This window comes from Heloderma suspectum, chromosome 4 (genome assembly GCF_057233095.1).
Source record: "Heloderma suspectum isolate Gila_16-S chromosome 4, 16-S_ref, whole genome shotgun sequence".
Classification (NCBI taxonomy): domain Eukaryota; kingdom Metazoa; phylum Chordata; class Lepidosauria; order Squamata; family Helodermatidae; genus Heloderma; species Heloderma suspectum.
In genome coordinates this window covers 3,753,639-3,775,931 of record NC_139461.1, presented here as the reverse complement: position 1 = coordinate 3,775,931, position 22,293 = coordinate 3,753,639, and the positions used below count along the sequence as shown (strand labels likewise).

Genomic DNA, 22,293 nt, shown 5'->3' with positions numbered 1-22,293 from the left:
TAGGGCCCAGTGGGGTCAATCCCACGAAGCTGAGTGGTGGGAGATTCGGAACAGGTAAAGGGACATCATCACTCCAGACACGGCGTGCCTCCGAATACCAGCTGCTGAGGGACGTGGGCAGAAAGGTGCTGTTCAGTCATGTTCTGCTGTGGGCTTCCCCATGGCATCTGTTTGGCCACTGTGGCAACAGAATGCCCAACTAGACAGGCCTTTGGTCTGATCCAGTATGACTCATCTTATGTTCTTAAACATGTAGAGCACTGATATACTAATTCAAGATACAACTGAAGTTCAAGAGAAGGAAACCTCTCATGGAAGGGCAGGATTGCGATGGTAAAAATGAAGGTTCAGCCTACATATTTCTACGTTTAGCTCTATCCCTGAAAGTTCTGCAGAAAAAGCTTAATGATATGCAATCCTATATCCATCATTTTATTTCTAGTTATAAGTTGCCTACAGTAAAAACTGCAGCTATGCAGCAAAGGGTTAACGACTGGAGCTTAACACATGCAATTTTATATGCACATCTGTCAGGCCAGACAGACCCACTGGGGGTACAGACAGGGCCTATTGGCCGCACAGTCCACCTGGTTCCACGAAGAAAATAGTGGCTAAGCCCATTGCAATGACATCCATCAGATGGGGGGAATCCTGCCAGCGCCTTGCTCCAGCGGTAGAGCCCTTTAGCATTGTTAGTTCACAGTATCCAACGGTGAAGCCTCAGGGCAATTTTGAGCTTCGCTACAGTGGCCCCTGGACTGTGGGGTGAAAGGCATTTTGCTGAGACCTACCTGGATTGACTTTGTACTCTCGTTCCCTTGCCGACTGCTAAACAGACAGCCCAAAGAACAGGACTCAGAAATGCTGGCCCTCTGACAGATGCTGCCCACCCCACCCTCACCTCAGTTGCCAAGCCAGAGGCACAAGAGATTTATGGCAACAGACCTTGCTGGCAATCTACTTTGTGGATGGCAGGTTGAACGGCTGGCTCAGCACCTCTCATTCTGACCTCCGAGAGGTCCTGCAGGAAAACGAGTGGCTCATTAGGGCCACAGAGAAACTCAGCCCCCATGACTCCAAAGCACAGCCATGGCTCTGGTTTGAAGGCAGGCAGGCAGGCACAAGCAGCTGCTATAGGGGCCCCCACAATTGCAGGACAGCGTCCAGCTTTCTACATGGTACATGTCTCACCCGGCTGTTTAGATTGGCTCCATTTTCTACCAGCATCTGGATGGCTTCAGGATGGCCCCCTCCAGATGCCTCCGAGAGGGGTGTGTTGCCATTGGCATCTGCGCAGTCCACCATGTTGATGCGATGCTGGAGCCGCATGGCTTTGCCCTTCTCATCTGTCCCCACGCCACTCTTGGTGTCCAGATCTGCCACCTTGAGAAAGCAAGTCTGTGTGTTGGGGGTGGGGGGGTGGAGGGAGGCAGAAGTAGAAGAAGCGTGGCAATTCTGCACCATGGAGTAGGACAGAGAAGGAAGCCCTTGCCAGAAGGAACTGCCCGTGCTATTGCCCAGATGCTGCCTGGAGCATCCGCTGCAGCAGAACAGGCCAGAGGCGGCTCCTCTTATGCAGGGAGAGCTGGTTCCACGCCCCAAGTGATGTGCCAGCTTGGAACACCTGACACATCCCTTCCCACCACCGTCACCCCCAGCCTCTCCTCTGCCATCTCCTTCAACCAGTTCTTCAGCAAAACATTTCTTGCAGCATTTACCTCTGCTGCAATGTACGTATGGAATCCATGAACATAGATGACTTTTTTAAAAGGACAGAAAAAAATCCATGTATTAGCCACCACGGGCTCCTTCACATGGAGCTTTTATCCTGCAATTGAGATGGCTCCTTCACGGAAGTGTGCGGGCTCTTTACATGATGCCGTGATCATTCAAGGCATCTCCTGCACTAAATGCCCTTTGTTCCATTTTTAAAATAGATCGCAGATAATGAGCCATAAAATTACCCCGTTGTGTTCCGCTTCAGTTTCCTCCGTGAAAACAGTAAAATCAGAAAGAAGAGGAGCGAGATCAATGAAAGAGAATGGAAGACTCAAGATACGGGGAGAAGGAGGGGGAAGGGGGTGGGGGGAAAGGAAGCACGTGAAAAAGGGAGTTGTGATCCTGCATTTAAAATGGAAGCAGAAACCCCCGTTTTAAATGGAGGATTTTAGGCTGATGTAGAGATGCCCCATGCTAGCTAAATAGAATCACAGAACCATAGAGTTGGAAGGGGTGATTCAGGCCATCCAGTCCAGCCCCCTGCTCAGTGCAGGAATCCAGCTTACAGCATCCCTGCCAGATGGCCGCTCAGTCTCTGCTTGAAGACCTCCAGCAACAGAGAGCCCCCCACCTCCCTAGGCCATTAGTTCCATTGTCTGACTGCTCTAACCATTAGGAAGTTTTTTCTGATGATCAACCAAAATATGATAACTTCAGCCCATTATTTGAAGGCAGATTTTTGGTAGAACCTCCTATGTGCACAGAAGAGGTCCAACCTGGAGTGCCAGTTGCCACAAGGAACAACTGCCAGGGAGCAGCTAATGCTCTACCTTCTCTGAAGCTTCTAGCTTTTGCCCACTGGGCCATTTGGCTGTCCTCTGATGGAAACAAAATGCTGGACTAATTGGACCCATCTTGGCCTGATCCAGCAAGACAGCAGCTCTTACATACTTGCCATCTCTGCTTATCCACTGCCACCCAACTCCATACACGCACAACACTAGCGATCTCTGGCCAGCAGCAGCCATATCATGCCACTTCTGTTCAGCACCTAGCACACTCTGCTGGTGCTGAATAAACCCAATACAGTAGTTCCCCTGTGCATTCTCCCTTCCTCAGAAGCAAATTCTGAATGCAAAACCTGAATCTACTGCTTAGAAAACGCATGGAGCTGTCTCCAGTCGCCCATGGACAACATCTGTCCTTGTGATGTGATGCTTCTGACATGAACTGGCTGAACTGCTGTGTGAGTACAGGAAGGGATGGAGAGCTCAAAGGCAAGAAGCCTTTGAGGGCCCGAAGGCGGCCAGGTGAGGGATTTCACCTTTGAATTAGCCAGCCAAGTCTCAGACTGCAGGGTTTGCGTGCCGCTGTGCTGACGGTGAAAACAGATGGACAATCTGTCTGACTCCAGAGTTGGAGACAACCCTTAAGATAAGGCACAGTCTCAGCTTGCAAATAATTTCACTGGTTGCTACTGAGGGCAAGATTTCTCAAAGATTTTAAACGTATCATTTAAACCCCAAATTTTATCTCTGTACAAATTCATTGGCCCAGTTTGGCCATCAGAGTCAAAGTAGGTGGAGTGGCTAGGAATGATGTCATCCCGTTCCTTCCTCCAAATCTCTCCAGGAATCGCCAAAAACAAAGCGGGGCTCAGCTAGTCCGGCTCTTCTGACTTGCTCTGCCTCTGGGCCATGCTTTGGGGTGCAATCCTAAGCACACTTACTCAGGAGTAAGTCCCACTGAATTCAGTGGGGCTTACCTTTGAGTAAATATGCTGTAGGTCTTTGAACCCGATTGAGAAAAGACTCTCAGTTTGCATGCTGCACCTTATCTGGATGTCTAGAGTTACTAATAACAAAGTTTATATTCCACTTCCCATTTCGAAAATGATCCACAAGACCTGAGACAAAACAGAATCACTTCCACGTTCTCTTCCACGTCCTCTTCCACGTGCCAAGGGCCTTCGGATCAGCGAGTAACACCTATTATGCCAAAGGCTCCTGTCACCCAACCTATCTATTCTTCCCACCACTTCCCTTATGCCTTAATTTTGTGCCTCTAATTGTTTCCTTCATAATCAGAGTACTTTGGTTTGCCTATCCACTTGCCTTTGACTCGAACTACAGCCTGCACCTCCTAAGCTCTAAAACACTACTGGTCTCACACTCCCAAGGTGTTCTAGGATCATGTAGTGGTGGTCTGAGGAGATGGAGAGTCTCAGGGTTTCCAGAGCCAAAGAACAGTCCCAGCTCCTCCACCCAGAGTAATTGGCTCATTTTAATTCATGAGTTCTGGTTGCACATCCCCTCTGGCTGTTTTAAAACCAGAAGGTGGCTGCACTTCTAGATAACCCCTGTTTACCTGTTCTACCATACATTATGATCCCACACATTTAATTGGCTCATTTCTAATAACCCCTTTCAACAGGTTAAACGATTTTGTTACTCGGGGGTGGTTTCCTCAGATAATTCCTCTATGAAGGCCCAGCAGGATTCTACTTGTGTTAAAGCAAGTACATAAAGACGTACTGCAGGAGCCACTTGTAGTTTTTTTATACAAAAGCTGGGAAACAGGCTGCTCAAATCCTTCATGCCTTTTTGGCTAAGGTAGTTCCCTCTGTGTTATATGGTGTTGAGCTTTGGGGCTTTAGCCAATTAGTACAGGAGCTGGAGAGGATCCAAAATTATTTTCTGAGTACAGTACTGACTTTACCAGTTGGCAACCCTGCCACACATGCCCATGCAAAAGCAGGTCGGCTTTCTTTCTGTCTGGGCTAGAATACAAGTGCAGCTCCTTAACTTTCATAATCAAATATTAACTTTGACATCTTCGTTTGGTCTGTAAAGTTTATGGCTCTCCCTTAAATCTCCCAAATCTCAGTTAAAAGTTTTCCCTGTTTGGAAAATATTTTCTGACTGATATATTAATCATCTATTCTAGATTTTCCACACCGTATCAATTTATCAAGTCAGATCATCAGAAAGCCAATGATTTGCATCATATTACTTTAGTTCCACAAAGGAATGCTTTTCCTAAATTAAGATGCAATATTCCACCACCTGCTTTCTTAGAAGGCTGTTACAAGAAATTACCACTGGAATACCATTCTTGTGTTTTTCAGGACTGTTACTGGGGTTATTGTCCATTATGTTACCCAATGTCTGTGTTATGGGGATCAATTAAAAAAATATTTCTCTGAGATCAGGCTCAAAAAGTATGTTGTTGCACCCAGGGAATGTATATGTTTTCTGTTGTCTGATAACGAAAATTGTTACTTTGCTCATGTCCTTATATGTGCTGGTGGCCAGGAAGCTGAGAGCTGAATTTGTTGTTCAACTCTGAATGTTTCTTCTGTTTTTGTTATGGCTTACAGCTACAAATAAAATTTCTTACTTACAGTACAGGACACCTGAAGGAAGGAGAAAGGGAACTCTCTGAATTCAGCCCCGGCCTCATGACACACGCCATCGAGCTGTTAATGAGTGGCCCGCAATATAGGTGGTGGCAATGTCTGGGCCTGCCAAGCCAAACCCAGGCATGGGTAAGAAGAGATCTTGGGAGGCCCAGCCACAAGATCTGCGCAGCATTCCTCTGCCCTCATTTCAACAAGAGGCCTGTGATGTGCCTTCAAGACCATTTCTCTAGCCTTCTGCCTAGATCTTGAAGTCTGGAAGCCACCAGAGGGCCTGTGAGGCCTTGCCCACCTCTTTCAAAACTGCCTTCATCTCTTCCACATCCCCATCGAAGGCTGCCTCCAGCATCCGCTTCCTCCTCTGCTGCTCCTCTTGTTGCCGCTTCTTTTCTTCCTCCTCTTTCTTTCGCTCCCGCTCAGCTTCCTCCTGCTCCTTTTTCACCAGTGCAACAAAGGCCTACAACAGAAACAGCAAATACAGCCTCCACAGGGAAGAGCCAACAGGCAGAGCTGTGGGGAGCAAAATAGATGAGGAATTTTAGCTTAATTGGGCAGTGGAAGAGCATCAAAAGCAAGCAGGGAGACCATAGAAGGATCCATGGAGGGATACACTCAGAGCTACAATGCTGAAGGCGTTTCTTGCAAAGCCACTTTCACTGCCAAAAGCAATGACACTAGCAGGACATGGGTGGCCACTTCCATTTTGCCCACGGTGCTTTCATGATGATGACAATGGCTGCCATTGGCAGAAGCCACTGCAGGAAAGACAAAGTGGTTTGAACTCTTCCTCATCCCAGAGAGGACATCTCTCCTATTTTCAAAGACATGTAGCTCCTCACCTCTCTCTGGAGGCGTTCCATTAACTCACTGTACTCTTGCCGCTCCTTCAATCGCCTTGTTCTCTCCCGAGATGCCAAGATGCGGCGGAAGGCGCACTGCAAAGTGAGTGCAGCCTTTGCTTCAGGACTCAGCTCTGGGAGGGCAGAAAGGAGAAGCACATCGCTGTAACAGGGATCCAGAGGGGCTTGCTGGTCCTTTAGTCCATCTGGAGAAGGGGCCTTTGCTGGGGGTTGAGAGCCCTCTCTCCAGGTGAAAGGTACGAACTCTATAGAAAAGATGGGGAAGGACATATTGAGGGTAGTATCACACTGTATGTCAAACAAACTAGAGATCTCAAAGGGGCAGACTCATCCACAAAAATCACAGAGGCATCCAAAGGAGAAAGCGTTGTAGTAACGGGTGACTTCTAGCCAGTGTGGTGTAGTGGCTAGAGTGCTGGACTGAGAGTCGGGAGATCCGGGCTCTAGTCCCCACTCAGCCATGGAAGCTCACTGGGTGACTTTGGGCCAGTCACAGACTCTCAGCCCAACCCACCTCACAGGGTTCTTGTTGTGAGGATGAAATGGATGAGGAGGATTATGTATGCCGCCTTGAGTTCCTTGGAGGAAAAAAGACGGGATATAAATGTAATACTCACTCACCATTAGATAAATGCATGTTCCAGTCATGACAAAGAGGTACAATTTCTAGATACCCTAAACAACTGTGCTGGTCACGGAACTGGCCAGAAGGGAGGGGAGGCGACCCTGGATTTAATCCTAAGTGGCACCCAGAACTTAGCGCAAGATGTAAGTGTTGGTGAACCAATGGGAAACTATGACCATATGGCTATTAGACTTAGGGAGGCTGTGGAACTCTTGAACCAGTATCTGGAGGCTGTTTTGGGATGGATGAGGGTGAACAAGCTGAAGCTTAATCCAGACAAGATGGAGGTACTGTGGGCTGGGGAACCAAGTACTCTGATGGAAGTTTACAACAGTTTTAGATAGGGTTGCACTCCCCCTAAAAGACCAACTACATCGCCTGTGTCAGGTGCCCGGCCCTTGGCTTTCTCTGTAGTTGAGCTGTCAAGCCGTGTTTCCAGTCAATTACCTTTATTATGCAAACTGCAAACAAACAGGCCTAACCTCAGGCTAGGGACACTATCCTCATGCAGCAATTGGCAACAAACTTTCCTAGCAGGCTTTGCATAATACAGTAGGCCTCAGGTAGCTCCCCAGGTTAAAGCACCATAAATCAGTGTTGCTCCTAAACTGCCACTGTCTGTTATGGATGCTTCTCAAACTGAGCAAGTTACCAAGTCCTGCCCTCAATGTGAGTCTTTCCACAGGGTGGCCGCCCTTGCTGTGACTCTCTCGGAGCACCACATGAACCTGTGTTGCTCCACCCTTTTCGTCTGACGTCTAAGTCTTGGTATCTTTTTCCCACCCCCTCCTCCTCTTCATTAGCAGCCTGTGTTCCCATGGGTTCAGAGGGGCCAGCCTGGCTATCATCCAACTGATTCACCCTTTCTGTCACTGTTATTCTCACCAGCCCCCTGCTCTGCAAACTTGATGCCTCAACAATGCCTTCCTCCTCCCCCTCCCTGTCTGACACAGAATCAGTTCCCATGTCTTCTTGGGGTGTTCTGCAGCCGTGCTGGGCCCATCCCTACAGTCTGGGAGTGCTCCTGGATCTGTGATAACTGGGGAAGTCCAGGTGGCTGCAGTGTCCGAAAACACATTTTACCAGCTCAGCGTGGTATGCTAGCTGTGGCCCTATCTAGAGAGAACAGACCTTGCCTCAGTTACTCATGTATTAGTCATGATCAGGCTAGACTACTGTAATGTGCTGTACTTGGGGCTGCCTTTCAAGACAGCACAGAAACTTAAGCCGGGGCAGAATGCAGCTGCCCAAGTGTTGGTAGAGGCGAGGCAATCAGATCATATAATGCCTATACTGAACCAGCTACCAGTGTGCTTCTGAGCCCAATTGCTGCTTTTGACCTTTAACACCTTGAATGGTTTGGGACCAAATTACTTGAAGGGCCACCTTCACCCTCATCAGCCTGTCTGTGCTTTAAGATCAGCAAGAGAGGTCCTTCTCACTTGCCCACCTTTGAGGGCAGTTAGGTGGGTAAGTACATGAGAGAGGGCCTTTTCCACAGTGGCCCCACTCCTCTGGAATAAGTTGCCATCAGGGGTCTGCCAGGCCCCATCACTGCAGGCTTTTAAGAAGACCCTGAAAACATGTTTGATTACTCTGGCCTTCCACTGATTATGTTCTATCAGATTGGGTTATAGCTGTAATTGTGTTGTAGGTTCTGTCTTAAGCTGCTGTTTGTTGTTTTGCAGAACTTTTGCGGCTTTTATAACAGCATCATTTTTTTAATTATGAATGTTACTATATGCCTTTTTGTTGTCGTACATCACCTTGGGAGGGCTCCTGCCCTGAAAGGTGGCCTATAAATATTTTAAATACATAACAAAATAAATAAATAAGTGAAAAATTACCAAGGAAGTCCAGTGCAGATATATTTTATTTCAAAAGAGAACACTTTTAAAAAATGAGGGTATTGGTAAAAAGGAAGTTGAAAGGGAAAATCAAGAGAGTCAGATATCTCCCTAATGCTTCAGGATATGCTTGGGGGTTACTAACCCCCCCCCCCATACACACAAACACAATAATAAACATTGAGAGAGTCATATCTCTCCAAAAATGTTTGGGGGTTACTAACCCCCCCCCCCAATAATAGAAGTTCAGCTAGAAGGTACACCACAGGTCACCAGTATGGTTAATGAACAGTGACAAGGAAGCTGTTAAAGAAAGAAAGCTTCCTTCAGAAAACTGAAATCTTGCCCAAACAAGAAAAAGGAACACAAACTTGAACAAAAGTGGGTGGGTGGTTCTCGTGTCTGGGAATTAGGGAGGTTACCTGTTCTGGATGGGGCTGCACTCACCCAAAGGATCAGGTTCACTCCCTGAGGGTACCCTCTGAGCCATCTTTGTCACTGGAGGCTCAGGTGGACTCAGTGACCAGGAGTGCCTTTTACCAGCTTTGGTTGGCAGGCCAGCTATGGCTGTTCCTAGATAGGGATAATCTGGCCACAGTGATCCATGCACTGGTAACCTCAAGCCTGGCTTAGTGCAATGTGCCCTACGTGAGGCTTCCCTTGAGACTGATCCAGAAACTAGAGCTGGTGCAGAACTCAGCAGTAAGGCTGTTGAGTGGAGCACCCGACCACAACCATTTTACACCTGTGCTCAAAGAACTGCACTGGTCGCCAAGATGTTACCAGGCCAAGTTCAAGGTGATTTTATTGATATATAAGGCACTAAACAACATGAAGATACCTGGAGAAACATCTTCCCCCACATCCACCTGCCCATTTATTGAGATCTACAGATCAGTGCCTCCTGGTTGTGCCGTTGCCTGCACAGGTACATTTGATGACTTGCGGGGGGGACGGGGACACTCTTCCGTTGTGGTGCCCTGCCATTGGAATTCTCTCCTCTCTGCAGCACGACAGGCGCCAGCCCTGATGGTGTTTTGGCACTGGTTAAAAACTAATTTGTTCAATTACGCATTTTCTGATTTTAATGCCTAGCTTGGTGAGACTTCTTGCTTTCATTGTGGATTTGCATTTTAATTATTGTTTGAATGAATTTTGTACACTGCCCTGGAATTTGTTAATGCAGGGTGATATATACATATTTTAATTAATTAATTAAAAGGGATTTTGAGGAGCGTATGACTAAATAAATTATGACCAACAATAAAAATTATTGAAATACAGCAGCAGCAGGAAACTAGATAGGGAGGCAGTTCGACTACTGGATGACAAGAGAGCTAAAGCAGTGCTAAAGGAGGATAAGGAGATTGCAGAGAAGCCGAATGAATGCTTTGCATCTCTTCTTATTGCAGAAGGTGCAGGACAGATACCCGTGCCTGATCTGACATGTTAAAGGAAGGGAGTCTAAAGGACTGAGGTGACAAGGTGAATAGTGAATAGTGAGTGACAAGAGTGACTGAGGTGAATAGTGCTGACAAGGGATGACATTTTAGACTTTATTGAAAAACTGAAAATAAACAAATTACTGGGTCCAAATGGTATCCCTCTGAGAGCTCATAAATACTCTAACATGAAATGGCTGATCTTGTAACAGAAATATATAACATGTCCCTAAGAACAGCCTCTATAACAGAGGAGTGAAAAGCTTCAATCATAAACATGCATACCTGGCAGTACATTCCCTTTCAAAGAACTCTGTTAAGGATCAAATTTCCAGCGAATAATCTCTTTGTTTTGATATACTCCTAATTCATCAGGATTCAAAGACCTGAATACAAGAGAAGGCCATCCTGTGTGCACACCAGGGCTGGCCAGTTCCCCATCCCCAGCCGCCTTGCACACCAGCCCAGAAATTCCCCCGAGCTATAGGAGTGGCTGGGGGGAGCAGCGCGAAGGAGGGTCCCCAGCCTCACAGAGCGCACACAGAACACTACATACACCCAGTCCTTCGGATCTCGACCACTTAAGATGGTAAGTTAGTGGAACTACTGCAGTTTGCACAAGAAAAGTTGATGCCTCCAAGATCAGGTTTCTTTTACATTTTATCTTTGTTGCACTTTCTTACTCAGCGGGTAATGACTGACAAAGAAAGATCTTGGGGTTGAGGTAGACAGCTCAATGAAAAGGTCAACCCAGTATGCAGCTGCAATTACAGCATTTGGGGCGTTTTAGCTTAGAAAAAAAGGCAAGTAAAGGGGGACATGACAGAGGTGTATAAAATTACTCATGGTGTGGAGAAAGTGGATAGGGAGAAGATCTCTGCCTTACGATACCGGAACCCAGTGGTGTCATTTGATGAAGCTGAAAGGCGGAAGATTCAAAAGAGATAAAAGGAAGTACTTCTTCACACAGCACATACTTAAACTGTGGAATACAATACTACATGGACTGCTTTAAAAGGGGAGTAAACAAATTCATGGTGCATAATGTTATAAATGGCTACAAGCCACGATGGCTATGTTTTATCCCAAATAGCATCGGAGACAGTATGCCTCTCCAAACCAGTTTCTAGGGCACATGAATGGAAGGGTTCTATTGCATTCATGTTCTGCTATGGCCTTCCCAGAGGCATCTAACAGGCCATTGTGGGAACAAATTGCTGGACTAGAGAGGGCTTTGGTCTGATCCAGCTTGAGGGCTCTTTTTTATGTTCTTATGAGAAGGCAGGAGAAAGGGGGGGTGAGGCTATCAGATTTTTTCCTCAGCCTTCTCAGCCAATTGTCTGGCTTTGCAGAACACAGAGATTAGCAGTTTCTAGAGAAACAAATTTAATAGAGATAAATGCCAAGTTCTGCGCCAAGGAAAAAGAAACCAAATGCACAATTACAAGATGGGGAATACTTGGCTCAACAATACTACAATCAAGAAGGATCTTGGAATTGTTGTAGAATGCAACCTGAATATGAGCCAACAATGTGATGTGGCTGCAAAAAAGGCCAATGCTATTGGGGGCTGCATTAATAGAAATATCACTTCCAAATCACGTGAAGTACTAGTTTATTATTTTATTTATTATTTTATTTATTAATCGCCCATCTGGCTGGTCACCCAGCCACTCTACTCAGTTCCCCTCTACTCAGCACTGGTTAGGCCTCATCTGGAGTACTGTGTCCAGTTCTGGGCACCACACTTTAGGAATCACAGACTCATAGAATAGTAGGGTTGGAAGGGGCCTACAAGGCCATCGAGTCCAACCCCCTGCTTAATGCAGGAATCCAAGTCAGAGCATCCCTGACAGATGGCTGTCCAGCCTCGTCCTGAATGCCTCCAGTGTGGGAGAGCCCACCACCTCCCTAGGGAATTGGTTCCATTGCCATATTGCTCTAACAGTCAGGAAGGTTTTCCTGATGTTCAGCCGGAATCTGGCTTCCTATCACTTGAGCCCAGTATTCCATGTCCTGTACTCTGGGATGATCAAGAAGAGATCCTGGCCTTCCTCTCTGGGACAACCTTTCAAATACTTGAAGAGCGCTATCCTATCTCCCCTCAGTCTTCTCTTCTCAAGGCTAAACATGCCCAGTTCTTTCAGTCTCTCTTCAGAGGGCTTTGTTTCCAGTCCCCTGATCATCTTTGTTGCCCTCCTCTGAACCCTCTCCAGTTTGTCTCCATCCTTCTTCAAGTGTGGTGCCCAGAACTGGACACAGTACTCCAGATGAGGCCTAACCAGTGCTGAGTAAAGGGGAACTAGTACTTCCTAGGATTTGGAAGCTATGCTTCTATGAATGCAGCCCAAAAGAGCATTTGCCTTTTTTGCAGCCACATCACATGGTTGGCTCATATTCAGCTTGTGATCAACAAGAATTCCAAGATCTTTCTCGCTTGTAGTGTTGTTGAGCCACATATCCCCCATCTTGTAACTGTGCATGGGATTTCTTTTTCCTAGGTGCAGAACTTGTCATTTATCCCTATTCAATGTCATTCTGTTGTTTTCTGCCCAGCGCTCCAGTCTATCAAGATCACTTTGAATTTTGTTTCTGTCTTCCAAAGTATTAGCTATCCTGCCCAATTTGGTGTCATCTGCAAATCTGATCAGCATTCCCTGCACCTCCTCTTCCAAGTCATTAATACAAATGTTGAAGAGCACTGGGCCCAGGACTGAGCCCTGCGGTACCCCACTCGTTACCTCTCCCCACTTGGAGAAGGTCCCATTGATAAGCACTCTTTGAGTCCGATTCTGTAGCCAACTGTGGATCCACCGGATCGTTGTTTCATCTAGCCCACTTTGAGCTAGTTTGCTCATCAGGATATCATGGGGCACTTTGTTGAAAGCTTTGCTGAAATCGAGGTATATTATATCCACAGCATTCCCACAGTCCACAAGGGAGGTTACTTGATCAAAAAATGAGATCAAATTCATGTGGCAGGATTTGTTCTTGACAAATCCATGTTGGCTTTGAGTCATCACTGCATTGTTTTCAATGTGCTTCCAGATGGATTCTTTTATCATCTGCTCCAGAATTTTCCCAGGGATTGATGTCAGACTGACAGGTCTGTAGTGCCCAGGTTCATCTGGCTCTGAAGATTTGAACTCATTCACAGTAATTAGGTGTTACTTGACCATATGCCTATCAATCTCAAGTGGCAATCCTGCCCCTTCAACCTGTACTTCGCCTTTGCCAAGGGGGTCATAGACCCTCTTTTGGGACTGAGCCAAAGTAGGAATTGAGCACCTCTTCCTTTTCTTTGTCATCTGTTACCATTTTGCCATCCTTATTTAATAGCTGAACCATTTCTTTCCTCTGCCTTTTACTATGCACGTAGCCGAAGAAAGCCTTTGTGTTGCTTTTAGCATCCCTCGCTAACCTCAGCTCATTCTCAGCTTTAGCCTTCCTGACACCATCCCTGCAATTCTGTGCTACCTGCCTGTACTCTTTCTTTGTTGCTTGGCCTTCTTTCCACTTCCTATATGTGTCCTTTTTTGTTTTCAGGTCATGTCTAAGCTTTTTGTGAAGCCACACTGGCTTCTTCTGTTGTCTTCCACCTTTTCTCCTTTTTGGAATTGTTTGTAATTGTGCCTTGAGAATTTCCTTTTTTAAAAGCTCCCACCCATCTTGGGCTCCTTTTCTCATTAGCTTGCCATGGGACCTTACTGGTCAAGTAGGACGCAGACAAACTGGAGAAGGTTCAGAGGAGGGCAACAAAGATGATGAGGGAACTAGAAACAAAGCCCTATGAAGAGAGACTGAAAGAACTGGGCATGTTTAGCCTTGAGAAGAGAAGACTGAGGGGAGATATGATAGTGCTCTTCAAGGACTTGAAAGGTTGTCACACAGAGGAAGGCCAGGATCTGAAAACAAAATTCAAAGTGATCTGGATAGACTGGAGCGCTGGGCAGAAAACAACAGAATGACATTGAATAGGGATAAATGCCAAGTTCTGCACCTAGGAAAAAGAAACCAAATGCACAGTTACAAGATGGGGGATACGTGGCTCAACAACACTACAAGCTAGAAAGATCTTGGAATTGTTGTCAATCACAAGCTGAATATGAGCCAACAATGTGATCTGGCTGCAAAAAAGGCAAATGCTCTTTTGGGCTGCATTCATAGAAGCATCGCTTCCAAATCCCGGGAAGTACTAGTTCCCCTCTACTCAGCGCTGGTGAGGCCTCATCTGGAGTACTGTGTCCAGTTCTGGGCACCACACTTGAAGAAGGATGCAGACAAACTGGAGAGGGTTCAGAGGAGGGCAACGAAGATGATCAGGGGACTGGAAACAAAGCCCTCTGAAGAGAGACTGAAAGAACTGGGCATGTTTAGCCTTGAGAAGAGAAGACTGAGGGGAGATATGATAGCACTCTTCAAGGACTTGAAAGGTTGTCACAGAGAAGAAGGCCAGGATCTCTTCTCGATCATCCCAGAGTGCAGGACACGGAATAATGGGCTCAAGTGACAGGAAGACAGATTCCGGCTGAACATCAGGAAAACCTTCCTGACTGTTAGAGCAATATGACAATGGAACCAGTTACCTAGGGAGGTGGTGGGCTCTCCCACACTGGAGGCATTCAAGACGAGGCTGGACAGCCATCTGTCAGGGATGCTCTGACTTGGATTCCTGCATTGAGCAGGGGGTTGGACGGGATCATCTTATAGTCCCTTTCCAACCCTACTATTCTATGATTCTATGAAATGCACTTCAGTGACCCATTTATGGCAACGACTGCAGGCTCCAGGGAAACAGCTCTTCAGCGGTGGGGAAAATGCACTTTGCATAACATTTTTCCACAGATGGAAATACAATATTGGGGGGAATACATCTGCGAAAAAGTGACAAGTACCTATTGGGTAGTGCCTGCAACATCCTTGTGATGAGGGACACAATGCCCATGCATTTCATGTATTATTTAGTTAGGAACATCGGAAGAGCCCTGAGGCTGGATCAGACCAAGGGTCCCTCTAGTCCAGCACTCTGTTCACACAGTGGCTGACTAGCTGTTGACAGGAAACTCACAAGCAGGCAAGGAGCGCAACAGTTCTTTAGAGGCTGAGTTTATTTTTCATTTTTCGCTATTATTATCATAATTATTGGCATGATGATGTTCTCTAGAGGCTGAGTGCTCCCCCATTGCAACATTCAAGGGCAGTGGAGCTCACACAGTCTGCATATCTTATATGTATGTGGTTATGTACAGTTAGCAGAGTAAGGTTGCCTGCCATCCCATCTGTTAGCTGTACCCCACTATTTCATGGATTTCATTCTTTGTTTGTCTTCACACTATGCACTTCTCCAGTGAACAACTCTGATTTAAAAGAAAGCCTTAAGATAGCTATATCAGTCCCCTGCAGGAAGGCTCTCTCCACCCATTGCATACGCACAGGATATTGTGCTAATGGTGTTGGGTCAGGGCTAATGCCAATAAAGCACTAAAAATGCATGCCTTTATTCATTTATTTCACTTCTATACTGCCTGATAGCCGAAGCTCTGTGGGCGGTTCACAGAAATTAAAACCAAACAGTGCAGGGTAAAACATAAAATATAAAAGCATTACAACCACAATATAACAATACAACCAGAATAAAACCTAGCAGCAATGCAATGCAGAGATATAAAATACAGATTTAAAACACCAAAGCTAAATGACTAGAAAGCTAAAATGCTAAAATGCCTGGGAGAATGAAAAAGTCTTCACCTGGTGCCAGAAGGAATACAATGTAGGTGCCAGGCGAACCTCACTAGGGAGCTGATTCCACAGCAGAAAAGGCCCTCCTCCTAGTAGCCAGCCACCTCACTTTCTTTGGCAGGGGCTCACGGAGAAGGGCTGCTGACGATGATCTTAAGGTCCCAGCAGGCACATATGGGAGGAGGCGATCCTTCAGGTAACCTGGCCCCAAGCCGTTAAGGGCTTTGAATGTTAATACCAGAACTTTGAATCGGGCCTGGAAATGATCTCACAAGGGATGCCTGCATGCACAGTCGTCAACCCCTTGGCTGGATCAGAAATGGTACACATGGACTTGATTTAGCTATTGCTCCGTTTCCATAATCTCTTGCTCTTTGTGCAAGATTAGCATGGATCCATGTGGGTGGCTCAGGGGAGCAGCCAGTCTCCTAGCCTCACACAACTGTGTTGCAGCAACCTGGCCCACTAGTGAGGCAGGCAAAGCACGCATGCCTCGCAACGGTTTCATTCAGCACAGCCCCAGCCCCTGATAGCTGCCAGTAATTTGGGCCTGTGTCCTTATTGCCCTTCTCCTGCTAAGTCTCACCAGCTCCATCTTGACTGCTGGGGTGGGAGGTGGGCTTGGTCATGCCCATGGAACACTTCGCCTTTCAACATTTACAATAAAACATGAAGTAAACCACAAAAAGCAGACAGTATAGAGACTCAGAGGGGCTCACCTGGCGCCTCTCTAACGGCCTTTTCAGCCATATGGTCTCTGTTATGGTCCCTTTATTCTCCCTGGCATTTTAAGAATTGTTTTCATGCTTTCAGATATTTTTTCTGCTGCAGTTTTTTTGTTTTGGTTTTTAGGCTGCACTGTTTTTATTCTTTGCTGTTTGTTTTATTCTGTGCTGTTTTTATAACGGTCTATTGTTTTGTATTTTATGTTTTTAATTTACTTTTAACCCACCCAAAAACCTTGTTATTGGGTGGCCTATAAATGAAATAAATAAGCATAGCACACTGAGTGGGTTCTATGTAGGGATGTCAGAGAATTCCGCCACGGATCTCAGTGAGGCCGAATGCCGGTGCATTCGGCCCCCCAAACTCCGTGGCGGAACGGCCTTCCCCAACCTGGTACCCTCCAGATATTTTGGACTTCAACTGCCATCAGCTCCAACCAGCATGGCCAATGGTCAGGCATGCTGGGAGTTGTAGCCCAACATATCTGGAGGGCACCCGGTTGGGAGGGCTGCCCTTCAGCTGCTCCAGGTGCATCTCCTCTGGAGTCTTCTCTTGTGTGCAGCCTGTCACCAGGGCCTACAGAAAAGTCCGTCCTGTCGTTCCAAAAGTCCCCAATTGCATTGGGAGCTTGTTGCTTTTGCATGGGCCATCCTGTCCTCATAGGAGAGACCATATGGCTTCTCAGCTGCTTCCACTAGCCTATCAGCTGGGGGTGATGGGAGTTTAAGTCCCAAACAACTGGAGAGCACCAGGTTGGGGAAGATGGACTCAGAGCCTGGTTTTCAGAGCCACAAAATCCGCCGGCATTACTTCTGATCCTGCTGTTCCCAGCTGAAGTCAGGCTCAAGTCCAAGTAGCTCCCTTTGCTCCCCTTCGGGCTTCCTGCCCTTGTCACCTCCCGCTTGCTCTCCCCTCGCCCCCCCAAAACCATCCTCAAGGTCAGAACCTGCCTTTGTCTCCCCTAAGGTTTCTCTGCAAAGTGCTACATACAGGGGTGGGGCTGACTTCATAATATGCCAGCTTGTCTTCAGGGAGCCAGGGAGACCAGAGATCATAGCAAACCTGTTCCAGAGAGCCTCCACTCTCCTCCCCCACCCCCATATTTCGCCACCGTAAGGCCCATTGCTGAGGATCTCTGCATTGTGCACGCAGCTCTCCCAGTGGTCTTCTGAAATGCAGTTGCCTACCTGTAGGACGGCTGCCGGGGGGCTCTTCTTGGAGTTTGGAGCCATGGCTTGCTGTGGCTGCACCCTTTCCCTCAATCGGGTGGCCTGAACAGGGGTGTGGGGGAGAGATAGTTGGAACTCAAAAAACATGGAAGATTTCTGTTCAACAGCCACTGCATTTACCAGCACCCACCTGACTGCTCTCATGGGTGGTCAAATGAGAAGGACCTCTGTTTTTGATCTTAAAGCATGGGCAGGCTGATATGGGTGAAGGCGGTCCTTCAAATAACTTGGCCCAAACCATTTAAGGCTTTAATGGTCAACACCAGCACTTTGAATTGGGCTCGGAAACACACTGGTAACCAGTGCAGATGGTGCAGTATAGGCATTATGTGATCAAATCACCTCGCCCCCACCAATACTTGGGTGGCCACATTCTGCACGAGCTGGAGTTTCTGAACCGTCTTCAAAGGCAGCCCCATGCATAAAAACAATAAAAGCAACAATAAAAGCAAACAATAAAACCAGTAAGAACGATAATGGCAGTAACAGCAACCATAGCAGCAACTTCAAAGGCAGCCCCATGCATATTACAGTAGTCCAGCCTTGATGCCACTAGTTAGTTCATGGATAACTGAGGCAAGATCTGTCCTCTCCAGATAGGGCCGCACTGGTGTACCAGCCTAAATTGGTGAAAAGCACTCCTGGACACCGCAGCCACCTGGGCATCCCCAGCTAGCTCAGAGTCCAGGAGGACTCCCAGTCTGTGCACTTGGTCTTTCAGGGGGAGTGCAGCCCTATCTAAGACCAGTTGTAAACTCCATCCAGAGTAGTTGTTTTCCCAACCCACAGTAACTCCATCTTGTCTGGATTAAGTTTCAGCTTGTTCACCCTCAACCATCCCAAAACAGCCTCCAGACACTGGTTCAAGAGTTCACCTCCCTGGGATGTGCAGATGGAAATGAGAGGTAGAGCTGAGTATCATCTGCATACTGATGATATTTCAGCCCAAACCTCCTGATGACTTCCCAAGTGGTTTCATGTAAATGTTAAAAAGCACGGGGGACAAGATAGAACCTTGCGGCACCCCAAAGGCTAATGTCCACGGGGTGCAACTGAAGTCCTCCAGCACCACCTTCTGAGACTGCTCCTCCAGAAAGGACCGGAACCACTTTAAAACCGTGCCTCCCAAGCCCAATCCAGATAAACAATCCAGAAGGATACCATGGTCGATGAAAGCCACTGAGAGGTCCAGAAGAACCAACAGGGTTGTACTCCCCCGATCTATTCCCTGGCGCAAGTCATCAACCAGGGTGACCAAGGCTGTCCCATAACCAGGCCTGGAATCTGATTGGAATGGATCTAAGTAATCAGTTTCATCCAAAACGGCTTGGAGTTGTGAGGCCACCATACGCTTCAGCACGTTGCCCAAGAGTGGCAAATTTGACACAGGGTGGTAATTATCTGGAACCATAGGATCTAAATTTGGTTTCTTCAGCAAGGGCCTCACCACAGCTTATTTCAAAGCTGCGGGGACCTCGCCATCCCTCAAGGAGGCATTTACCACCTCTGAGGTCCAGATATCCAGCCCAGCTCTGGCAGATTTCACAAGCCAGGATGGGCAAGGATCTAAAGGGCAAGTAGTAGGCCTCAGTCCTCCAAGCAGTTTGTCCACATCCTCAGGTTGCACAAGCCGAAAGGTATCCATAGCATGACTGGATGGTGCACCAGTCCCATCCATATCAGACTCTGTCAAAACAATGGCATCCAAGTCAGCATGAATATGAGCAATTTTATTGAACAGCTATGGGTAGTTAACTGGCAGCCAAAGGCTTCCTAAATACTGGAACTATAGTTTGAAAACACTCAGCAAAGGCCAAATCTGTAACACTCTGGTTGGCCAACAGGATGCTGGACTAGCCAGGCCTTTGGGTGAAACCAGTAGGAAGCCTCTCACATTCTTGTGCTTTTAGGGCGGTGGAGACCGCTGCTGCTGTCTCCATACCATCTGCAGTGTGGACCAGAGGACCATTTTTGCAGCAGCTACACCCTGGACCAATGTTTTCATTGAGCTGTCCACCTCAGCCACAAGATTATTTTCTTGGTTAGTCACTGCCAGCTAACCCATCAATGTATCCAAAAAAAACTTAAGATTTTTTGTCCCAATATGCATCACTTTACACATCCTTACATTGAACCAGTATGACGTACTGGTCAGAATGTTGGACAGGGACTTGGGAGATCAGGGTTCTAGTCCCCACTCGGCCATGATACTCACTGGGTGACTTTGAGCCAGTCAATGGCTCTCAACCTAAACTACCTCACAGGGTTGTTGTGAGGAAAAAATGGAGAGGAGACAGATCCTCATAAATAAACATTTGCCATTTTAGTGCCCAGTCACCTATTTTGGAGAGATCCTTCTGGAACTCTTCACAATCCCTTTTTGTTTTACAACTCTGAATAATTCGATGTGGCCACCTCACCACTCATCCCTATGTCCAGCAGTGATAGTTCAGAAGCAGTGGTCCCACTTATTACCTCCCTCCACTGTGAGAACAGTTCACTTATTTTGACCCTCTGCTTCTCTGCCAAGGATAGTATACCTGGCTTCCCAGACACCATTCCTGTCGGCTTCACTGAAGTTGTTGGTTTTGCCCCTTTCCGAACTGGGGTCCTTCCTGCTGTCTTCTTGGCACTCATTTTCCTAAAATGAGGAGAGCAACAGCATGGGTGAGGGTGAGATCTCAGTGATACCAAGACCATTGATTTTAGTAATATTTTCAGTATTGAATATACCTTATATTCCTGGGAAAGGTTGTTCACTTAAGAACAATTAACCTCTGTCAATAACAATTTCATGATTGATTATTATTAATCAAACCTTCAGAGAGGTTTTGGTACCTGAAGCAAAACAGGTTACCACAGTTAAAATAAGCATCTTTTAGGTTTTTAATATTGCATTATATGTATTTTTATTATGCCTTTTTAATCATTATTGTGAACCACTTCAAGAAAAAGGCAATACACACCAATATTCTACTCAAACGTGAGCCTGCATGTTCGCTTGCAGGGCCCCTCCTGCCATCTGCAGTTAGGTGAGTGGCGGCTGAAGTGAAGGGGTGGCACTTTCAGCTCCCCCCCCCCCGCCCCAGTAATGAAGTCCTCTACCTGAGGAGGCTCACCTGGTGCCTGTTTTGAAGACAAGACTTAATTTTCTCTGGCTTTTACAATGGGTTGGAACTGTTTTAACTGCTGCTGCTTTGTTGTTTATTATTTTGGTGTAGTTATTTTTAGGGTTTTATTCCCTGTGAGCTGTTTCTGAAAACTTTGACATTGAAGGCAGACACATTTATAAAATGCATGTACACATACAGTTGCCCAAGGACTGCAGACCTGAAAGGTAATGTGACCTGGCCTCTCCGTCAGCCAGTGGGGCAAAGGCCACTGGGAGAAGGCGGATCTCACTGTCACCTAGGAAGAAAACCACGGCTGAGGGGAGACCAGCCTAACCCGTCCATGGCCAGGGAAGAAACAGCTACAGGGAGCTCACTTTCCTTCTCCCTGCCAGAAAGAACACTCCCAAGAACATTGTAACTGAAGCCTAATTCCCGAGTTTGGGTTTTCCCCCTCCCTCGTTCCCTTTTGTGTAATGTCTTTTAAACTATAAGGTTGACAGCAGGGTTGTTGTTCAGTCGTTCAGTCGTGTCCGACTCTTCGTGACCCCCTGGACCACAGCACGCCAGGCCTTCCTGTCCTGCGCTCTCTCCCGGAGCGTGCTCAAGTCCATATTCATCGCATTGGTGATGCTATCCAGCCATCTCATCTTCTGCCGTCCCCTTCTCCTTTTGCCTTCAGTCTTTCCCAGCATCAGGGGCTTTTCCAGGGAGTTCTCTCTTCGCATAAGGTGGCCAAAATATCTGAGCTTCAGTTTCGGTATCTGTCCTTCCAATGAGCGCTCTGGGTTGATTTCCTTTAGGATGGACTGATTTGACCTCCTTCCAGTGTCTTACTAATCTTTGTAAGCTGCTCTGGGAGCCTTTTATGGCTGAAGTGCTTTAGGGCACAATCCTATGGCTGATAGTCAGCAGCTAGGCAGCCATAGCATAGGTTGGTTCCTGGGAACCAGCCTCAGAGCCCGTGCTCTGAGGTTGGTTCCCGGAGAACCAACCTCCACCCCCTCCCGCATCGCCTCGTAGGCAGCACGCATCGGCCCCATGCTCTGCGCTCAGATGAGCAGCGTGGAGCAGGGGAAATAGGGTGTTCCCAGGGGCGAGGCGGGAAGGTCAGAAGTGCTATGTGTCATCTGGCTGCCCCTTTCCACGCTCCGAGGTCCCACGGTTAGACAGCCAAAATCAGCTGTCTAGCCATGAAAGCAGGGCAGTGGGAGTGAGGAGAGGATCCACTCCTCACCACTCCTCCCATCCTGCACTGGATAGACAGTCAGGCGACCATCGATCCGCATAGGATTGCTCCCTCCAATGCTTTAAGGGTAACTTTAAATATCTTTGTGCTAAATCCAGCTGTTTCAATCTCTCTGGGTTTGGGGATTAGAAAATGCATTTATTCACTAGTTACCATTTTAGTCATGGTTTTGTTAAAATGTTACATAAATTCTGTCATGGCTGCTTTTCTATTTGGAAGTCTCCCTGATAAGGTTCGTCTGGAGGCCTCTGACTCAAAGACCAGCCACTCCTTAACAGGCATTTGGTGTTTGGAGGAAAAGGCAGACAACAACTGAAGGTTCTCTCTCT

The 22,293-nt window shown here is 47.1% G+C and overlaps 1 protein-coding gene across 7 annotated transcripts in view; it reads right to left on the bottom strand.

Annotated features, from left to right (window-relative positions):
- Positions 1–22,293, bottom strand: part of IQANK1 (IQ motif and ankyrin repeat containing 1) — an 89,116-nt gene that overhangs the window by 36,824 nt on the left and 29,999 nt on the right. For 2 of the 7 annotated variants that reach the window (XM_084854667.1, XM_084854665.1), the window contains exons 2-6: positions 20,146–20,246; positions 17,564–17,647; positions 5,977–6,242; positions 5,430–5,594; positions 1,192–1,398 (exon numbers count right to left, since the gene is read on the bottom strand). In XM_084854667.1, coding sequence (XP_084710793.1) covers positions 1,192–1,398; positions 5,430–5,594; positions 5,977–6,242; positions 17,564–17,647; positions 20,146–20,242 — 819 coding nt within the window. In that variant the 5' untranslated portion in view covers positions 20,243–20,246. The remainder of the gene's footprint in view (positions 1–1,191; positions 1,399–5,429; positions 5,595–5,976; positions 6,243–17,563; positions 17,648–20,145; positions 20,247–22,293) is intronic. The other 5 variants (XM_084854673.1, XM_084854672.1, XM_084854668.1 and 2 more) reach the window with 3 other exon arrangements.